This window comes from Apus apus, chromosome 8 (genome assembly GCF_020740795.1).
Source record: "Apus apus isolate bApuApu2 chromosome 8, bApuApu2.pri.cur, whole genome shotgun sequence".
Classification (NCBI taxonomy): Eukaryota; Metazoa; Chordata; class Aves; order Apodiformes; family Apodidae; genus Apus; species Apus apus.
The window spans coordinates 13,464,820-13,486,712 of NC_067289.1; the positions used below are offsets into that span (position 1 = coordinate 13,464,820).

Below are 21,893 nucleotides of genomic sequence, written 5' to 3' on the forward strand. Positions count from 1 at the left end.
TGAGACTGAAAGGATAACCCTTGATCAAGTGAGATTTACCTATTTTTAGTCAATAAAAAGTAGATATTTTACTGCTGAAACTACCTTACAAGTAAACACCCCAGCATGATTATTCTATAATGATATATTTTAGTATAAACAATGTAATAAATATTTGGTATTCATTATTACTCATACTACACCTCAGACAACATACCAATCTGTGCAGATTAAACTGCCTGGTCTTCCATACTCTGTTCATGAGTCTCCTGCCCATCTTTTTGGCACGCCATACTGATAAAAACATCCTGTGTTTAAAGCAAGTTTCTTCAGGATTTCTTCAGTCCTCAAAATGAACCCAACTGCACTGAGAGCTCAGGGGGAATCTCAGGCGAAAGGAGTATAACCAGTTATTAAGAAGACTTGATGTTGATTACTAGTTGTTCCAATGTTTGGATTAATCCACAGTCCATCTGTTACAGTTTTTCTTTCTTGTCTCAGTTGACAAATTTGTTGAGCAGATGTATACTGAGAAAGGGGCAGATTTAGTCAACTGCTTCTTACTATAAGACACAAATGGATACCTCTGCACATATTTACATATTCTCCCATTACAGGAAGTTTAAAAGAAGTAACCTATCAAGAACTCTAATTTTAATGAAAGATTGCACCTCTCTCAAGAATGACCACTGAAGTACAATTTTAGTCTAAAAATTAGTATTTCTGAGGATATGTTCAAGTTTTCATACACTCTAGGTATGTTTCAGAAGTACTCTCTTCCTGCTGAAGATACCATAAAGCTTAAGAAAGGTCTCCCCTTAGAAAAAGGTGACAGACTGCAGCTTTCTCATAATCATAAACATCAATCTTCTAAACTACATGCGAGATGTGGGAGGTAGCCATAATATAAATAAGAAAATGTACTTGGGCAAATAGGAAGTTACTATTACTTTGACAGCTAACCTTGAACACCAGGCACCAGTACAGATTAGGTGTCACCCTGTTGGAAAGCAGCTTGATGGAAAAAGACCTTGGAGACCTAGTGGACAGTAAGTTATCCATGGAACAGCAATGTGCTCCTGTGGCCAAGAAGGCCAATGGTATCCTGGGGTGCACTAAGAAAAGCGTGTCCAGCAGGTCTAGAGGTTTTCCTCCCTCTCTACTCTACCCTAGTGCCACCACACCTGGAACACAGTATCTAGATTTGGGCTCCGCAGTTTAAGATGGGGATCTACTAGATAGAGTCCAGCAGAGGGCTATGAGGATGACTAAGGGACTTGAACATCTCTTCCATGTGAGAGAATGGGGGGAACTGGAGGAAAGACACACCAGGAGTTAAAGAGAAGGGAACCTATTAAGCTTATCAACACAAGATTCAGGTTCACATAGAAAGGAGATTGTTCTGCATTAAAGGAAACTTGTGTATACACACATTCATATAGGTAGTTATTTCCCATGCCAATTAATGGGAAGGAATTAAAGAAGTGCTCACTTCCAGTTGAAGAGAAAGGATGGAAGAGATGAGCAATGCATGCTGTGACACCTTTATTAGTGAAACCAGAAAATAAAAGACTATCAGCAGCTGAAAGATTACTCTAAGTCTTGATCATCAAGATAAGGAAGAGTGCAGATTTCTAGAGTGATAAAATAATGCATTTTTTCCCTTTTCCTTCCCCATATATTCCTTGTATTCCATTTGCCTTTTTTACTGTAATTTGAATATTGAGATGATTATTCCATTGATCTGTTATAGCCCTGAGCTCTCATTCCTCTTAGATGATGCAATAAGAACACAAGTTCTTCAGAGATCCTTCTAGTAACCTCCATGCATCATGATTACTGATGATCTTTCTTACCCTTTACTTTCCTTTTGTTGCTGATTTGGTCTTTTTTATTAAGAAAAAACAACAACTAAATCCCAAGGTATTTTCTTCTTCCTTCATGACAGCTTAAATTTGTCTGTAAGCTTTTTTTGAGGAATTCTATTATGTGCATCTAAGAAAGCCTGCATTAACAAGACTATCTTCGTGGACATGCTCTAAGATTTGTGCAGCAGAACTTCACAGTGCTTTCATTGCTTTTCCATCTGTAATTTCTTCACATACTTATTCAATCTGCTCTTTAGAATAGTTTCACCATGTTCTGCCAGTACAGAAATGAGAATGAGTTCCCATTTCTCCTCTCCCTTCTGGATGTTATTTTAAGAACAAGCACCACCTTGCCGTATTTCATTCCTGAGATACCACAGTAGTTTAAGTAGACTGTAACACAGCACTGCAGCACTAATAGACGGGCAGTTTCAAATCTGAGTTAATTTAAAACCATTAAGCTTAAATACCATTAGGTCCTGGAAGTACTTTTCCAAAAATGTCTAAACATATGAAAAAAAAGCACCCATATGCTAAGTGGGCACAACACATCCATTTCCCAGAGTAAAACTACAGTGCATGTAGTCAACTGGACGGCTGTATTAGAACTAGAAGGCCAGTCATGCAGAGGGTTTGGGTACCACCAACATACACTATTAGAAACTTTTTGAAACTCTGTACACTACACTATTTGGTGTCTGCCACAAAAACAGGGGATGCTACTTCTACACAGAAGGAAAGGTAAGCCTACGGAGCATAATTCCCACCCAGCAAGCACATAATCACTGTACTAGGTCAAATAAAAAGCCCAACTAAACTACTGTCTGTCTCAGTAGCTAACAGTGTCAGTATAGAGTAATTCTTCCATCCCCACCATACCACCCCAAGCTCCAACAATTCAGAGATTCATAGAGCCAATACAATAAACTGTTTTGCTGCTTTTATTCTAACAATGGATTGCTTTAACAGAATCTGAGCCTGATTACCTTCTCCCAGATCTGACACTGCTAGAGAAACACAGATAAAAAGAGGGCCACAGACATGAGGCCAACCTACTGGGGTTCAAAGGTATTAAACACGAGATCAGTTTTGGACCCAGCATCCACTGCTTCACCAAGGCAAAAAGATTCTTGTAAAACTAATCTTTCTCAATAGGGAAACATATTTCACCTTAGTCTGAAATACTTCATTGTTCAAAGAGAGGAAGAAAGTTATTTACATTTAATGTCATAACATTATGAAGTCATAGTTTTCTTCTAAGGTTATATAATTACAAAAAAACTCCACCACTTAAATACACAAGCAGCATTAATCCACATGTCCAAAACTTTTAAAAATATCTTTGGTATAAGGAAGTACAGATTTTTTTTCTGTATTATCTGAAGCTCAAATACTCTGGCAGAATATAGCAGCTTTCAGCATGAATGACAGGTCTTTGCATGAGATCAAACAGGCAGCCAGGAAAAAGGCCAATCACTGCCCTGCCTGACCTGCTCAGTGTTGTCTTTTCCCAGCATCACTTGAACAAAGATGATAATTTCTGTGAATACATGAGAACGGTACAGTAGAGAATTGTGTTGAAGGAAATATGTACAAGAGTCCATAATTAAGTTGCCATAAGTCAAAGACTTAGGTTGTACCCATCCAACTACTGCCAACCTATTTCTCACAACTCCTGGACTGTTCTGCTACTTCACTGACAGTTGCACAAAGCTATTCTAAAGATGTCAAATGTTACACCAGTATAACACCTAGAGTTCCTTATGGCTGTTCTATTCAGGCAGTAACTCAAATTTCACTGTATAGCATGAATAAGCAAGTTTAGATACCTTGCTAGATTAATAAAGCTAACGCAACATTCCAACTATGCTCAGTTGTCAATGTCCACTATGTGTTGTACAGAGCAAACCAAGTGCAAACCTTCTCACACCCTTTGAAGAGTGATGGTATAGTCAGAATTTCCAGAGACAGATCTATGAAAATATTTGGCTAAAGAAAAAAGCTGAAGAGACTTCTCTGAATCAGTAGACTGGCTTCCTGTTACTGCAGGCAGGCACACCACAGTATAATTTATAAATGTATCCAACACTTGGAACACTCTCCAAGAACAGCCTCGTGCAAATTTTGAATGGGAATTGAGGACATAATGGAATTGTGGTGAATACAGTAATATTCATATTTCTATCACACTAGTCATTGTGTACCATATAATAGCTTCAAATACCAACATAAAATACACAATCATAATATAGAAATATATACAACCCCCAAACAGGTCTATACTTAAATATTGAATTCCCATGCTTCATCATCATTACAGAGCTGTATATAAAATATTTTCCTTTTCATGCTCAGGTGTCTTTAAATGAGGATATATTTAAGATAATTTTTTGTTGTTGTTACAACATGACCCATTTTTTCTAAACCATATAATAATCTATTACTCAAGGTTTTTTCCTTTGATAGAAAAGCCCAACTTCCACTCCACAGTTTAAAAACGTGTTTGGTATATCATATCATACCTATGACAGATCTCACTTGGTTGGAGCTATTTAATAAAATTAAATGTTAAATTAAAAATGTCAATCTCAAGGCATGATAGAGAAGCTGAATTCAATTCTACAAGTGAAATAAATCCTTTTGTAGCATCACCATCTAGTGGTACATCCTGGTAGTGAAGTATTGCTTCAATTACATTTAAGTCAATTCAACCTATCACACATTATTTCATAATTACAATGCAAGGTTCCTTGACTTATGACAAGTCTTAATGAGGAATTAGAAACCTCATACTAAGAAATTCTGGTACTAGCGGCCTACATACTTGACAATATTATTTGAAATGTTTGTGAAAGGATACTTGTGAAAGATTTGAAGTTTGACCATTTTTACTATCTCTTCATTATTATCTACCACACCTGAATTAAAGAGAGATCCATTAAACACAGTATTAAATTGGAAACAGAGGACAAAATCTCTCGGATCAAGTTTACTTCTTTGCTGCTAGTATATAGTTCTTCTGTATACGTAAATCGACGAAGCTCTACCCTAACCCAACAAAACCTGTAAGCCTTTTCTCATGTTTAAGCTTTAAATTACTGCAGCTAGTATCAGTTATTTCATGCTAATTGCAAACACAGAACATCTTACCCCAACCTGAATCTTGGGTAGCCAACCTCTGTCAAAAAATTAAACCATCTTGAGTTTCTACAGTATTTAATGTTCAACACTTGATAAGTAGAAGGTCACTTGCTCATCCTCTAAACATCTGGGATACACATTTGTCTTTCTGGTCAATGAAAACGGCTCTTTGAAAATCATTCACCTGTCCAAGCTGCTTTAAGTCTAGAAAATCTGGAAGCTTCTCTCAAGAACAAAACACGAACCAGTTAAAACCAGGAATCTGCCTTCTTCACTATCTTCTGTTCATGTGCTTTATTACTGCTCTGGACTGCAGAGAGCTTGCTACAAGAAGATACTCCTCAACATCTGATTCTACTGCCCTCTGCAGCATTTCTTAAAAAGCAGCACATCATCATATGCATGTCACTAGAAACACCTGAAGACCTCAGCCTCTGATTATAAATGATGTATGCAAAGAAGTTCGTTTCTTCAGGAGAAAAGCAAGTCAGGAGCCAACTTAACATCAGAATACACATCCACAAAACACTGGTAAACTAGTGAAACCTGGACCACCCACCCCAGTTTTTCAGATGAATAAAGCTCAGATTTTAGTTCTACCACACATGCTTTGAAGGTAATAATGAGTAAAGCATGCTACCCATGCTTTGAAATCAATAATGGAATAATCAGATGCATGGTATAAATGGTAATACAAGTTGCACAATACCTACACACACTTCCCTATCAAGTGGTCATTTCCCAGCACTTAGCGATTTAAGACAACAGTAATCCTCCTCAGAGATCAAAGATACCAAGTATTTTGAAAAGGCCTCACCATATTTTGCAGTTGTACTTAAACAATCATTAACTCTACTTCAAGAACAGCTGAAATGACATGTGGTTTCTTCCTTCCAGAACAGTGCAGCGGAGTCATAGATTCAGACTCCAAAGAAACCCAAAATTTCCAGCTCAGATCACATCTTCCAGAGAGGAAGACCAAGTACAATCATGCATATCTATTTCTGTAAAACTGTTCCTGGTTTAACATCACTATCTTTACAGAAAGGTACAACAGTTAAAGCTAAATTGAAACAGATAAGTAAGGGTCCTACATAACACTCTATATACAAGCCTTGCTTGTTTGTTGAGACTTCCTGGTAGAATGGATCTCTGTAAGGCAGAAATCACTCACACTCTAGAGAGGTGAGAAATTAAGTCATCTTCCATTTCATGTTCATTCTGTATTTCTGCATTTGGCTACTTGCAAAAATAATGTGAAATAAAGTCAAACACAGGAACCATTCCAAGTAATTTGGTTTCCCAAAGATCCAAGCAGCCAGAAGGAAAGCAAGGCCAAGCGCCGGGTCCTGCACTTGAGCCACAACAACCCCAGGCAATGCTCCAGGCTTGGGGAAGTGTGGCTGGAAAGCTGTCTGGCAGAAAAGGATCTAGGGGTTCTCACTGACAAGTGGCTGAATATGAGCCAGCAGTGTGCCCAGGTGGCCAAGAAAGCCAATGGCATCCTGGCTTGTATTAGAAACACTGTGACCAGCAGAAGTAGAGAGGTGATTGTCCCCCTGTACTCAGCACTGGTGAGGCCACACCTGGAGTCTTGCGTCCAGTTTTGGGCACCTCAATTCAAGAGAGATATCGAGGTGCTGGAGCGAGTACAGAGGAGGGCAACAAAGCTGGTGAAGGGCCTAGAGAATAAATCTTATGAAGAACACCGGAAGGAGCAGGGAATGCTTAGTTTCAGAAAGAGGTGGCTGAGGGGAGACCTCATTAGTCTCTACAACTACCTGGTGAGTCACCATCCATGGATGTGTTTAAGGGTCATTTGGATGTGATGTTGGTGGATATGGTTTAGAGGAGAACTTTGTAGAGTTGGGATGATGGTTGGACTCTGTGATCCCAAGAGTCTTTTCCAACCTGAATGGTTCTGTGATTCTATGATTCAAGCTAATTACATCCCTTTGAACAGTCTCAAGTACAATGAAGTAACACCTAGTCAGTTCCAAGAAATACAATTTTCAGTCTTGCATACCCATTCTATCTGAATTTCTGGATTGAGAAATGCATTACACTTGATCACTTATTACACTCTTATTTCTCTCTTTGCCTTTTTGATCTCTTTATGCTTTCTGAAATGCAAGACTAACTACACTATGAATTTGGAAAAGCTTGTTGAAACAGAGTTGACTTTAAGACCCCAGGGACTGAGGATTTTTTTTTGGCTGCACACAAAATATACATGTCTGATTTAATAGCCATAAAATCAGGGAATGAGACCTGTGAAAGCATGTTACTGTGTATCTACCTTGATAAGCAACAGAAAATTGCAGTCCCAGCCACTCTCAGAACAAAAGGTTTGTCATACTAGCTTTCTTAGAAGGCTCTTCAGAAATTAATATAGCTCACTTCAAAAAGTTATTCATTAGAGTTTAAACAATTCAGCCAGCCTAGCTCCTGAAGACTAAGGAGACACACAGAGAGCTCATCTTGGAGTTATAAGTAACTAGCTGTGCTCAATACCAACATACACATTTTGAAAATCTTAGAAAAGCTGGAACAGTTACTAAATACACTTGCCTGCTACAGTTGGTTCCTCTACAGAATCCTTACAAGTCAATTATGAAGAGCTAATACATTCAACAAGATTTTTCTTCACATTAAAAAAAAAAAACACAACTGGAAATTAACTAGGTAGCACCACTTGTGCCAGTATGCTGCCAATTTCAGTCACAAAGGATACTACCACACACCAACAACTCATGCTAAAAATACCAAGCTACAGACCCGACACAATGTTAGCCCACCTCATCATTCTCAAGTCAAAATATTCACCAGCATCAAATAATTTATCTATTTTTTCCTCAAAACAAGTCAAAGAGTCAGAGGTGCTACAGAAAACAGCACTTAATCTGGCACACCAAAACACTACACTATTCAATCACTATGCTACATCTCCCTACTAACCCAGTAAATAAAACTGCCTGCTATGACCCACTCCAAAACCTCACACTCAAGTTTTTCCTCTTAAATTTTAAGTCTACCTTGAAGTTACTGGAGCTTCCTTGAGAATAATGGTACTGGAAGCAGAAAACCTTCAGAGATATGTATTACACTTGGCTTATTACCTTTACCACATATGTCCTGAATTAAAAATAATCAGAATTGATCATACACAATCCTGGTAGAAAACCCAAAACATAACTGACAGCAGTAACTACAGTGTCCCTCAAAACTACACTTGAGACCTTCAGTTACCTACATTTGTTATCTCTGCATTTTACTATCATGCATGTTCAGTCAGAATGTGTGGAACTAAATCAAGGCCTTAATGTCTACAAAGTCAATTTTACAAATAATCAGTTGCATAAAAAAAACAGGAGCAGGTGTATCTCATGCGTATTTTTATCCACAGAATTATATTCCTGGAGAGCATACCAAAACAGTTCACTCTTAATGTAACTTTTAAAATGCCTACCTTTACCGGTGAAATGTGAGAATGAGAAACAAATCCATGGACATTCTCAATCTGTGACAGATTCTTCTCCGATACATGAACCAGCTCTGGACCTGTCACCTCGTTGGAAATGTGTGGAGAACTGTGCTCCTGTGGAGGTGTATCTTCATCCTGATAGCGGTATTTCTGAAGAAAACAATTACAGAAGACGATCAGTTCACCACAGAAATGTGAAAAGACTATCCAGAAAACCCAGGTTAGACAGAAACAGGTTTTTTTTCCCCTTAATTATACTGAATTTAGGGTAACAAAATCTAGAAACAGAAGTTTTAATTAGTATTTTAAATTTAAAGACTGATCCCATCTAAAAAGTTTCCAGCCTCCTTAGTCTCACCTAAAACAAACAAAAAAATAAAGCCTCCTCATTTTCTTTTGCCTATTTGAACATGGTAACACTTCCAGAAAGACTTTTTCAAGTAACTCTTCCCTAGTTGCTTTTCTTATGAACACTTTAACACTACTGCTATTATTCACTCATAGCAGAAACTCTCAGTAGCAACTCTATTTATTACTTTGTCTTGCCTTTAAGAACTATCAGACTCAAAAGCTTTTTTCTATACTTCCAATGCAGCACATCCACACAAAGCATTTTTGTCAGCTATGGAGTTTCAGCTTTTATATTGGGTATCAATATAGCAATTCACAACTTCCAACTTTGTTATGAAACAATAAAATATGGGTTTGCTACTAGACAAATTAAGCTTCCCACCAACTAAGTCTTCAAACAGAAACACAAGACATTATTCAGTTTCAGCCTTATTATTTGGCATTCAATTTTAGAAACCAGAACCTACTACTTCTCCACCAGGGACGCACTCTAAACAGACTGTGCTGTATCCACACTTGCAAATCCCTACTAAAACATTAATGAAATCAGAAGTATACGGAATATACAATCAACAAGGCTGGAAAAGACCTTCAAGATCATCAAGTCCAACTGTCTGCCCTATAACCCTTAACCACTGAACCATCTCCTGAAATACCATGTCTACCCGTTTTTTTAACACCTCCAGGGACCTCCACCACCTCCATGGGCAGCCTGTTTCAATGCCTCACCACTCTTTCTGTGAAGAAATTTTTCCTAATATCCAGCCAGCATGGCATAGTTTGACCCCATTTCCTCATCCTATCACTGGTCACCAGGGAAAAGAGGCCAACACCCACCTCATTACAACCTCCTTTCAGGTAGTTGTAGAGGGCAATGAAGTCTCCCTTCAGCCTCCTCTTCTCCAGGCTGAACAGCCCCAGCTCCCTCAGCCTCTCCTTGTAAGACCTGTTCTCAAAACTCAATCAGGCTAGTTGCCCTTCTCTGCACCCTCTCCAGCACCTCAATGTCCTTCCTATACTGCAGTGCCAACTGCACACAGTACTCACCTGTTCTTTGGACTGCACACAGCTAACTGCTCAACCAGCACCTCCAAACTCAAGAGCTTACACAGGCTCACATTACAAACATACTCATGTACAAGCTCCACTCCAGTTTCACCTGTGTACTCTCAGCCAATTCTGAGGCTCTTTAGGTAGCCCATGCACTTTATTGCTAGTTAAAACTAAAGCTGAAAGCTGAAGTGCAGGGTTTACTGTGTCCATAAGATGAATCCCAACACCTTGTAACCACATTCGCTTTGACACACTACTACTACACTCTGGAGTATGTACATAGTTGCTACTACTTTAGAGAGCAAGCATGTCATGTCATTAAAATACTACAAAAACCTTCTAAAGATGTAATCATTTTAAGCTTTGAAAAAGCTATCCCTATTACTGAATTATATTTAGGATAGAATACATTCCTTTGAAATTTTTTCTCAACAGAAATTTAAGATCTACTATTTTTACATGAACTGTAGCAATCTTCTTGGTTAGTGATTTACACATCATAATCCAGATCACTACAAGTAACCTGTTTGTCTGCAAGCATGAAAACAGATGAATAGATTGTTTGTTCTTCTCTTCCCTGTGCCACCTTGCTCTGCCAAAACTAAGATTCCCTGGGAGACAAGCTAAGTTACTAAATGAGAAGCAAAAACTTTCAGCTTTACATTTCCTTCACAGCCTGCCTTCACACCATCCCCACCCCTGCCCCCAAGCCCCAAAACAAGTGACAAACCCACATACCCAACCACACACATGCAGGCAGACACTAAATATGTGGCTTCTTTTAGCCAGCAACAGATTTACCTTTATACTTTAAAAAAAATTATCCACACTACTCAGTGGAACCCTTCATTGTTGAGACAATACAAGATCAATGTCTTCTATTAAAAAAAAATCATGCTTTTGTAGTATGAGAAAGCAGAAGCAATAATTTTCTCTACAAATACAAATTATTAGCAGAGAATCAGAAGGAAAATAATCTCAAAGAGGAAAGGAAGTGCATTAAAAATTCTGTTATTACAACAACCAATGTCAAAATGCTTCCAAGCCTCCTCCTTTGCTGGATAGCAAAGTAGAGATAGTGACTACTGTCAGTTTTCAAAAATTGAAATGGTTACACAAAAAGCCCTAATTTTTCAACTCTTTAGCAGAGAGGTTTCATGAGATGACCAAGCCAACTTAATAACTCACTACTAGCAAAAGACAAAGTTTTTTCTTTCCTTCCCCTGCAGCACTGAGATGCTACATTACTCAACTTCAGACTCTTGTCATTCATCTATTTTATGAAATTGACTTGTTTTTAAGTTATCAAAACAAAACCCTGAAAGGAGTTGACATTAACTCTCTAGAGTAGCCATGTTAAACATCAGAAATAGAGAATAATTATTATTTAAAGAACAGTGTTGAACAAAAATAACAATGAACCTTAACAGAGCACAAATAAGCTCACAGAGAAAATAGATGTTAAAGGTGCAAGAAAAACCGAGAAAATAGGAATTCTGCTAGCTTAAAGAAGCCAGCACCACTGGTCAAAGTATTTGTGGCTGGACTTGTGATCCAAAATGCCCCTGCCAGATCTCAAACTTCAATTTGACTAAAAAATAAGAAAATGGGAACTGAAAATGGATCAAGTTGCCAGTTCATCTCAGATAGCACCCATGGAAAGCCAGAACTGGATAAACCAGTTTTATTTTAAAAAATAAATACAATAGTCACCAGTCAATCAAAATCAACTTCCTTTGCAGATCAGTCACTTCCTTTAAGCAAAGCAAAAAATTACCTTGATTTTTTTTACCTCAAACCAGACACATTTATTAGAAACAGGTATCAGTGCTTACAATAACAGTGTATATGAAGTTTTTGTAGATCGTAAGTCATTATAACATAGATTAAAAATGAAAAAATGCTGTGGCAAAGGATTGTCTCACATCCAAGACACTGATGAGAGCTATAAGCTTCCCCATTCCCTCTCCAAAATATTAAATATGAAGTGCTAATTAGATTTTTATGCAATATGCAAGATTGACTTCACTATTGTTCCCAAAATATTTCCAAACTTGAAACTGCTAACAAAACCAGAATGTTTAAAATACACTAACCAAAATATTTACAGGATAATGACTAAAGCAGCAAATAGAAGACAAGGATACAAAGTACATGAAAACATAATACCCACAATACTTCTTATTCTGAAAGGTAATGCACTATCTGTGCCCTTTACAGAAATTAGTTTTCAGCAAAGTGCTTCAAGTAAAGCAAATTATTGTCTCTTATAACAGCTAATTCTCCACAGAAGTGGAAGCGTTTTGTACTACTTTACTACAGAGCACCACCTCTGCCACAGTGTGCCTCTTGACTGAGGCAGTGCATTCAAGTGATCTGGCACAGCCACCATTCAAAATTGCCCTCCCCTGCTCGGAGCTGCCAGCCCTTGAACAAGAACTCACTCAACTGTTTCAGTTATGCCAAGTTTATTCTGCCGCTACACGTGAAGCAAAATCCCAAGCAACTTAAGCCTCCATAGGAGTCTAAAGATACCATTTCACAATGGAGCCCAACTCAAAAGGTAGCTACTGTCCAAAGGAGCACAACCCATTCAACTCCTCTTGGTCCAGCTCTACATCTCCCTGCCCCTTCCTTGCTGCTGGTACACATCTGGCTTCAGATGGTAAGCAAGCACAGCAACCTAAACCAGCAGAATGTTTGTTCCCTCTTCCAACTATACTGAATATTCTTTAATTCCCTAAATGGGCTCACAAGATGAGATATGCAGCAATGCTGGCATAATAGTGAGAAAAGCAGGTAGAGAGTAGGACCAACCCATCTCATAGTGGCCAGCAGAAGACCATTTCTCTGCTTACAACCAAGAAAATCCAATCCTGCGCCCAAACTCAGGCTCCTAGTTTAGAAGAGACAGCCAAGCAACAAGCAAATAGATCAAAGCAAAGAAAAAAGGCAGGTGTGCCAAAGCAGCTCTGACTGGCAGTCAGACTGCCTCAACTGTGCATCTTGGAAGTTTCCCAGCACTCAATTAGTATCCAAGCCATTTAACCATTTTTAAGAAACTTTATAGACTGTTGTATAACTTATAATCCTAATCAGAAGTCCAAAGCAACCAACTGGTGAACACTTAACACATTTCTGATAGAGATACTGCTCCAAACAATTCAGTTGCTTGTGCACAGGTGTGTCAAAATAAGAACATTTCTTTCTGATGCAACACAGTTAAGATGCTTTCAGGCAACATTATACCTTTTATAACTTTTGAAATGTCACCAAACACTACAGTATTTACTGATGCAAACTACTGAAAAATCCATTTATTTTAAAAAAACAGTGCTAGTTTACATGAGGCAGGAAGATGGCCCAAATGCACCACAGTGGAATCATTCATTGTGCAAGGCTCACAGTCTCCCTACTACAACTCCCATGCCTAGCAGAGTCAGACAAAAATAAGGATGAAAAACTACCTCCAACACTGTGCAGGAAAAACAAGGATTTTGTGGACATTTCATAGTACTGTTTTTCAGAATACAGATCATCTGTTCACAAAAAACTCACAGAAAAGCTTTAGGAAACTCATTCTAAGGTTCACTTTAGTCTACCTAAGCTCTTATCTACATTTCAAAAAGATGATATTTCAAACAGATTCATGCATAATGCACCCCAAAGAAATAGTTAAGTTGTAGTTTTATATTTTTATAAAGATCCTTTAATAGGGAATCTTACTGAAACACAAATGAAAGAAAATTTTAAAAAACACTTCAACAATCCCATAGCCTAAACTGATAATCCATACACACAACAGCATGCAATACTGTTATTCCACAGATTAAAGCCATACAGAATGCCATGTCCATGGACAGAAACTTAATTATGTAAGAACAATCTTAAGTAGCAGATCACTTAATGAAAAAGTGCAAGGTAGCAGTTACTACAGCTCTCTTCCAAATAGGATGTGTATCACAATCCAGTTCATATCAGACATACACACCAATACATTGGCTTAGGTGAAAATAAATGAAGGCACAGTAATGTAAAAAAAGTACTGAAATCAGCTTTAATATAAAAGCGAGGAGGTGCTTAAAAAAAAACAATTTTAAAGCTCCCAAATTGACCTCCTTACACTCACTTGCCTTCTCCTGCAGATTTTAACTGTTCTCACAAGCCAGTACAACTCCTAAGTTACTGCACACTTCAAATAGTGAAAATTACAAACAAAACAGAGGAAAGCATGCAGCCTGACATACACACTCTGTTCCCAGGTAAATTTTAATTTTTGCTGCACAAGCTCAACTCCTGTTTTGAAAGAGTTTAAGGGAGGACTTTACTTATTAAATCTAATAATTTTAATTCATTCAATATATGGCAGCTCCTAGGGGCAGACCCCCTGTGCTGAAGTATGAAAAGGCAGCATGATAAAACAAAGTGGCTGTAGACCATTTGTACCTGATTCCCCAGGTTTAAATATTTGTCCTTGTTCAGTCACTGCTCCACTTTTGAAGTTAAACTAAATCTGAAAGGACCCTTCAAAAACTATTCCAGGAAACAAAGGTGTTGGGAAACACTTTGATCCATTCAACATCTCTGCTCCTCTATAAAAGGACTAGGATGCAACATGTCAAAAGCAGATTAGTAGAAAAATCTAAATACCTACAGTTCTTTTCACATCTCCCCAAAAAACACCCTTCACAACTCTGGCATGCAGTTACCATTCAGCAGAAAATAAGCTTCAATAACTAACAACAGCAACAATGCGGCCAAATTTTGCATTATCTTGCTCAACAAAAATTATCTGAAATGCAGAGTATATTAAGATGCTAACGTGTTTTATACAAGTCTCCACTGTAGTCTAGTGTAAGTGCTAAACCAGAGACTAATGCTTAGGAAAATAATAGTGCCTTCCACATGGAGGAAAATAGAAAGACACAAAATAAAAGTCATGCTCTGCTATTGGAGAACTGAAGTTAACTTGAAAACTTCTTGCTTTTAAGAACCATGCAGATTAAAAGAGTCAAATAAGGTCTCTTTGCAGGTGAATAACAGATCACACTGAAAAGTTAAAAGCCTGGGTATGACAAAAGAAACTTCAGTATCAAGAGGATACGTTCATGCATTTTCAGAACTTCCTCACTGATAATGGGTTAGAGCATTCAGAATTATGTCCAATTTAGGCCTCAATATATTACAAACTGTATTACTTGAAATACTAGGACAGGATTGGGGTTTTTTTGGGTTTGTTCTTTTAAACACGAGTTCAGTACTTGGAATAACGGCTTCATTCTCAAAAGCACTAAGTTCTCTTTCAGTAATTAGACCTAAGAAATAACAGAAGGCATTTTACTGCCCACCCCCTGGACAGTTTCAGTTTGAATAAAACTGCACAGAACATGCTTATTTAGGTCACAGTGTTCCATCAAACGTCAAAATGCACAGCTAGTGTTAAACATAGGTATTTATATAATACTTAGTGTCATGGATATCCAGAAATGATACAACAATCTAAGATACACATACACGTTTACAAAGACATCAGAAGTATTTGTAATGAGGAAGTTCCCCTATTTCAGAATGCCAAGGAGAAGAGAACAATGAACAGTAAGATTGTTATTTTTCTATGTGGTCAAAAAACACTAAAGGAAAACGGAGAAGCTACTTCATAGGACTACTTGTGAGATGAATTATTTTGTTATGTAAAGGAGTGAACAAACTATACTGTATTACTGCTCCACGTCATTTAAATATTGACTCTTTCAGTATTCAAAGGTTACCTTCTCAGAGGCCACGTACGATACAACCCCGCAACTTCTTTTCAAAAAAGGACAAGTGCCTAACATGAAATCTCTAGACACTACCAGCAGGGCACAACTATTTAAACCTAATCCTTCAGCTCATTTGGGCCGTACAAAGTATGGAGTACCTACTCTGTACGAACAGCAATACATGTTTACTTGAAGATAATTAAAGGCCTGGCTGCTCTGCCTGGGGCATGGCAGGCTGGCTGGCCTGGGGCTCCCCAGCAGCACACCCCACATATGGGGCCAGCTTCACCCCAGGGGCCAGGGTGCAGGGACTCAGAACAAGGTAAGAAGTCATTAATGCATTCAGACAGACAAAGAGAGCCACTGACATGCGGGTACAGTAGAAAATGCCGCCATCGCCCAGATCCGACACAAAATGCCTAAAGTGGATTCTGGATGTTTGCTGGGTATTTTTAGTTTGGTCTTAAAGTGAACAGCATCTCTCCTTTGCACTTCAGCTGGCAAAATGAAAACCAAGATAGTACTTCCATTCTATGGCTTTCTTCCCAAGTTTGTAAGAAAATCTTACAAAGAAAAGAGAGGTGCAATTCCACGTAAAGCTTAATTCTGTAGCAAACAGTTTCCAAATTACATCAATATATATTTAGGTAATTTCAATTGAAAAATGCTTTGGACACACAGAAGACAAGCAGATTCATATCTAGGCACATTCTTCCTCCCTGGAAATGAAGCATTCAACTTATAAGTTTCATAATAAATCATTCATGCTATCAAAAGATTCACAAAAATTTAGACTCCTCCCTCACAACCTAAGTTACATTTATTCAACATCAGTATTTTGTGTTCTCTCTCTCTCAAAATGCATCACACACACAACTGTTCCCAACTTACAAAATAAAATTTAGTTCCACAACATTTGGTTAAAAATAATGAGCACTGACTTTGAAACACTGAATCTGTAAAATAAGTTTTAGACAGAAAGATTCTTGAATCTGTTACAAAAGTTACTTTTTACCCATATCACTTTAATTTTTAAGGGTCTTTCCAGTACTTTGTGTTCTTACCATATCCTTCACATCACATATTAATTTTAGTGAAAAAAAATGTTTTAACATGACACTTAATATATTCTGTTTACTATTCTGAGGATTACAAGATTAGATACGTTTTATTATTCTGAAACCTAAGCAGTTGATATAGTCTTAAAATGACTAAATGCCCGAGGGCACTGTTAAACCCAAGCCTGCCACTAACGATTGCTTCCATCAATATGATGTCAGGAGGCATTTCCAGCCCTGCATTCTCAGTACAAGTCTCTTGTGTATTTAATTCTCTACAGCTGAAGAAAATGAAAGCCAAATGCAACAAACTGATTACATGATTAATGCTGATTAATGGAGAATGACGACATTTTACATGCAGCATTCAGTAAATTCAAAATGTTGTTCAAAGGGATCTTTAAACAGTAGGCATGATAATTCATTACTTCTGCCACAATCACCAGAAGCTCTGAAAATCAAGTAAGGCATGGAGCAAAATGCACACTACTTAATCAGAAATCAAAGGTACAGTTACATTAGACAATGTCAATCATTCACTAAATGCAGCTTACATTTCCAGGAAAGTCCTTTTATAGACCCACCTTACATCCAAACATTAAAGATATTGTGTTGTTGGTACATGCTACTTTACAGTGGCAGAGCATCGGAGAAAAACAATCCAAGTTTTTTATGCTAGGAGACATTTTTTCAGACCCTGTGCACTTCAATCGATCCGTGACTGAGATTCCAGAAAAATGCCTCTGTAAGCGCTGCTTGCTGCCTGTCTTTGACATTTAATCTAGGTCCATAGTGTTCAAAAAGAAGCCTTTATATAAATAGGTTGAGTCCTTCAGGAAAAAAAAAAAGCTTCACAATAGAAACCAGATCTTTAAAAAAAGCAAATAAAAAATCCTGCATCCATTTTTAAAATTTTCAAGTCAGCTTTATATTTAATTACATTAGCATCAGCTTGAAGTGACAACTGGCCCAAAGTAATACTCGGATCCGCTCAGCCAGAACCCAGGGTTAGATCCACCAAGGCAGCTCCACCTGCTGCAGTGCAAGGTCTGCCATCTCCTCCATGAAAACAGAAGCAACTCCAGCAGAGCCACTATGCTCAGTGTGTGCTGGTTGCTTAGGGGAGGGGCGAGATGTTGCAGCAAGGGACTCGTTACACGGCCCGACAGAGAGAAACCCAACGCTTCCTGCGAGGTGCTTTCGCACTGCACCAATGAGCATGTGAAAACCCGCTTTATAAATCAGCTGTGCATAATTATAAAACCAGGGAAGTTGTAAGCTTAACAGCAGGGAATTTGCTGATCTGCAGTTTACACTAGCTTTTTCAAGGAAGTGTCAGCAGACCATAAAATTAATGCCTATGGGATATTTAATCCTCATTTTCAAATATTAAAAATTCAAGGTTATTTAACACATTTTAGAAAATGCTCTTTAACTGTTCAGTAAAACTCCTAGTGCTCTACCAAAAGCAATTAAAAAACTAGCTATAGAAACACATTAATTTTCTCCAAATTCAACATACAGTGACACAAGAAGCTGTGAATTTTTTTCCTGTTATCACTAGAAAATCATGAATAATCTGGACTATGCATCACTTTGGTTATGAGGAGCTCTCAGTAAAGCACTTCAAGCAACTGTCTATGTGAACACTTAACAGTTTGAAGAAAAAAAGCTTCTCCTTAGAAATTAAGTAAATACAGTCATGCTCTCCTTAAGTCTTCTTGTTCTTCATTGCATGCTAACAAGTCTAAAACACAATATTCTTTCTAAAGTGCTTGGGTGATTTTTAATCAAACCCTGTAAGGATTCAGACTTCTTTTCAAAGGTGCATTTTTTAAAAATGTCCCTGAGGGAATTTAATGTATTTATATATTGTAACAAATTGTATTACAGAATTTGACTAAAAATATGTCCTCTGTGATTTTTCTGTAAGTTAAGAAACCTTTGCAAAAAGCTTCAATGAAACAGTGTCAGCCATAATTTCTATTTTTAATTGTACTCTACAGTATTGTAAAAAAGCACTTAAGACTTTCAGAGAAGTCTTGTTAGATCCTCCCTCTTTAGGACATGACTGTGCACCTAAGTTTGCACCTATAGCAGCCTTCTGTCATTTCCCTCTTAGTTCATTTGGTTTACCTGATAAGCACCCCTTGAGGCAGAAAGTTTAATGTAGTGTAAAACTGGCATCCACACTTTATTGAGACAGTCATCTTTACATAAATGTGCAGACTGATGCAACCAAAATTAAGGCAAGAAGTCTGGAGAAAAATGTGTAGCTCAGCCTAAAGTAAACCTCAAAATAAACTTCATTTGCATGAGGACCTCATTCTTGGTAGAATACCTCAGGACTGCAGATGACAGCACTTTCATACTAATAAGTATAGGTTTCTGTCCACCATGTACCACGACCTATAATTTTTCACCAAACAGCCTTAGACATTTTCTCCCACACTAGGTCCACTTCTGCATCAAGTACAGCAATTGGGATGGGACCAAAGAAAAATACGTAACACTCTGCTTAAGCATTATGGAAAAGGAAAAAAGACTATATATATAAAAAGGCAAGTTAAAAAAGACTACACCTTTGTTTAGCTACAGTTAGATTAAGGGTTTTTTTGCAAGAACATTGAAATCCAAGGGTAGCCCTAAGTACAACTGAATTATGGAAGAACCTAAAACCTCCTTTATTTTCCTTCAGTTGGCTGATGATCACAATACAGGCTCCTGTCTGGAGAAACAGGGCAGAGCACAAACTGAACACATACTCGAACACCACACATGAAAAAGGAAAAAAAAAACACACATGGGGAAGGAGAACATTCATAGAGTAGTCTCTTGCCAAATGCAAGAATATTCCCAACCCAAAAAATACCCTTTTCTATGTACAATAGATCAATAATCCATCTTACCTCCATACCTCTAATCACATTTTCATGATCTAACTTCTCACTAAAATAGTAGAGTCAAATGCATGGCAATTTCATGACAACAAATGAAGTGAAAGAATCAAAAACAGTTATTGAATGTGGCAGAAGGGCTTTTTGCAATGCAGAATATATAAGCCCTAGTGTGCCATGGGCACAGAAGAATCAATAAGAGGAAGATACAGTCTACACATGTATACAAAAGATTCCATCAGTAAGATACAATAAAGAAGAGAAAGCTTAAGTAACTTCAGGCAATTACATCTACATTGTTGATGAAGACTACATAAAACATCAGAATCTTTCAGCCATGTATTTGCAGCTGCAAACAAATAAATTGGTAACACTGCAAAATTGTCTTGATCTTGATACAAAGATGGAACTCTTTACAAACCCTGCTGTCTACAAGCTTAAAAATACAGTGTTTAAGCCTCTAAAATTAAAATATATTCTTGCATATTTCGCTGACTAAATCCATAGATTTAACTGTAGTGAAGGTTTCGTTGTACTTAAAGGTTTTTAAATACAGTTATGGACAAAGCTTTCTGAAATATGAACATATAGTATGTTACAATATAAACATATTGAATAGATACTTGCAAATCTGCTTTCAAGCACTGAAGAGACATATCCCCACTTGACTATTGCTCTGATTCAAATTGAAGGTTGGATTAACATTTCAAAACACAACAAGAAATGTATTAACACAATCATTAAACCACCGATAAGGAGGTGTCCTTACCTCCTTAACCATCCTATCAATACGCCCTCACAATTTATCAGATTGCATTTTGTGTTATCACATACAAACTTGAGCTTCTAGAGTCAGAGCCCACCATCTCCATGCTGATAATACAAAGCAACAGTTTTTAAACTGGGAGATTATAAAATGTACAGTGCCAGGACTTCATCCAATAGTCAAGAATACAGGATGCTTCCATCTTCCACCATACGCTCCTTAAAATGAGGTTTTAATCACACAATATAAACAAATTCAATTTTTTTTTTAATTCATGTTTACTCCAAAGTGTTACTAGTAAAAGTGAGTGGTTTCATCCTTATAAAAACACTACATAAAACTGTCTTTATTTCAAGTTTTGTTTGAATGTTTACTTGGTAATAACCCATCTATATGCATGTCTCCCATGCGCATAATGAATATATCAACATCATTAAGATCTTTAATTAGCAAGACTAATTTTCTTATTACCAGAAAATAAGAAAGCTCCTACTTCCAAGTCTCTCCAAGCAGCATGAATATCATATAGACAGAAACCTGGAGCTTTTAACAAAATGAGTAAGTGAAGGTCTAACTTGGCAAAGGTACCAACTGTTCAGACTGCCAAAACGAAGCGGAAAAGCCTATTCTAACCTTCATATTTCTTCAGACTTCAGTATTACTTAAGTATCACTGCAGGCACCTGCCAAGCTGGTGGAACTCCAGTTTCGGTTCCTCTTCCCCAGAAGCCTGAATGCTATACTTCCAGTATACTTAATGCATTCCAGTTAAAAAAAAAAAAAGGAAAATATAAACATGCTTTTCAGCATCAGAATTATTTAAAACCTAATAAACTTGCTCTGTACAGTCTTGAAAGAATACACAGAATTCCAAAATTAGTCTCTGTAAAGAGGCATGGATACTGGTTTAAGATTACCTCCCACTAACAGAGAGAGCTCTATCATAATGGCTGTAATGATTCCTTACTCAAGGAGTAGTAATTTCATAGGCAAATTTCTATAAAGTAAATGAAATTTGAACACCAGTTTCATAACAACTGATATCTGGTGCAAACTGCATCCATCAGCACCCATTAAGCTTTCTTTGGCTTTGCAGTGCTTGCTCCCTGAAGTATCAGGTGACCATCCAAGCCAAGTTTGAGAAAGCAGCCAAAAAAATGTACTGCTTGTTTCTGCATGCTCCTAAATTGCCAAAAAATCATTTGCACAGTATTTTCAGGCAAACAGGTTTATTTACTGAAACCACTATGGGTTGAAAATTCCCCTTTTAAAGGGTATCTTAACAGGTATCCATACCTTAGAAGCACCTGTCAGTGAGCTTGGCAGGTAAACGTTTGCAGCAGTTAAACCAGCAGCCACCTCCAGTTGAGAACTCTGATGTGCATCTGCCCTTCTTAAGCAGCTTAATACTCTCATATACAACATTTGCAATACCCACTCAATCTGACCCATACGTGCTGAAAATAATCATCACCAAACTCTCAAAACTTGAGAGAATCCTTTCCATTGTTTTGACACCAACAACAGGAAAGTACTTC

General features: G+C 37.6%; 1 protein-coding gene across 16 annotated transcripts in view; it reads right to left on the reverse strand.

Moving 5' to 3' along the window:
• The window catches only part of DLG1 (discs large MAGUK scaffold protein 1), a 145,624-nt gene that overhangs the window by 85,894 nt on the left and 37,837 nt on the right, over positions 1-21,893 (reverse strand). For 12 of the 16 annotated variants that reach the window (XM_051626109.1, XM_051626108.1, XM_051626113.1 and 9 more), the window contains exon 4: positions 8,458-8,622. In XM_051626109.1, the coding sequence (XP_051482069.1) occupies positions 8,458-8,622 (165 nt within the window). Of the gene's footprint in view, positions 1-8,457; positions 8,623-17,277; positions 17,831-21,893 lie in introns of those variants that run through there. The other 4 variants (XM_051626124.1, XM_051626122.1, XM_051626120.1 and 1 more) reach the window with 2 other exon arrangements.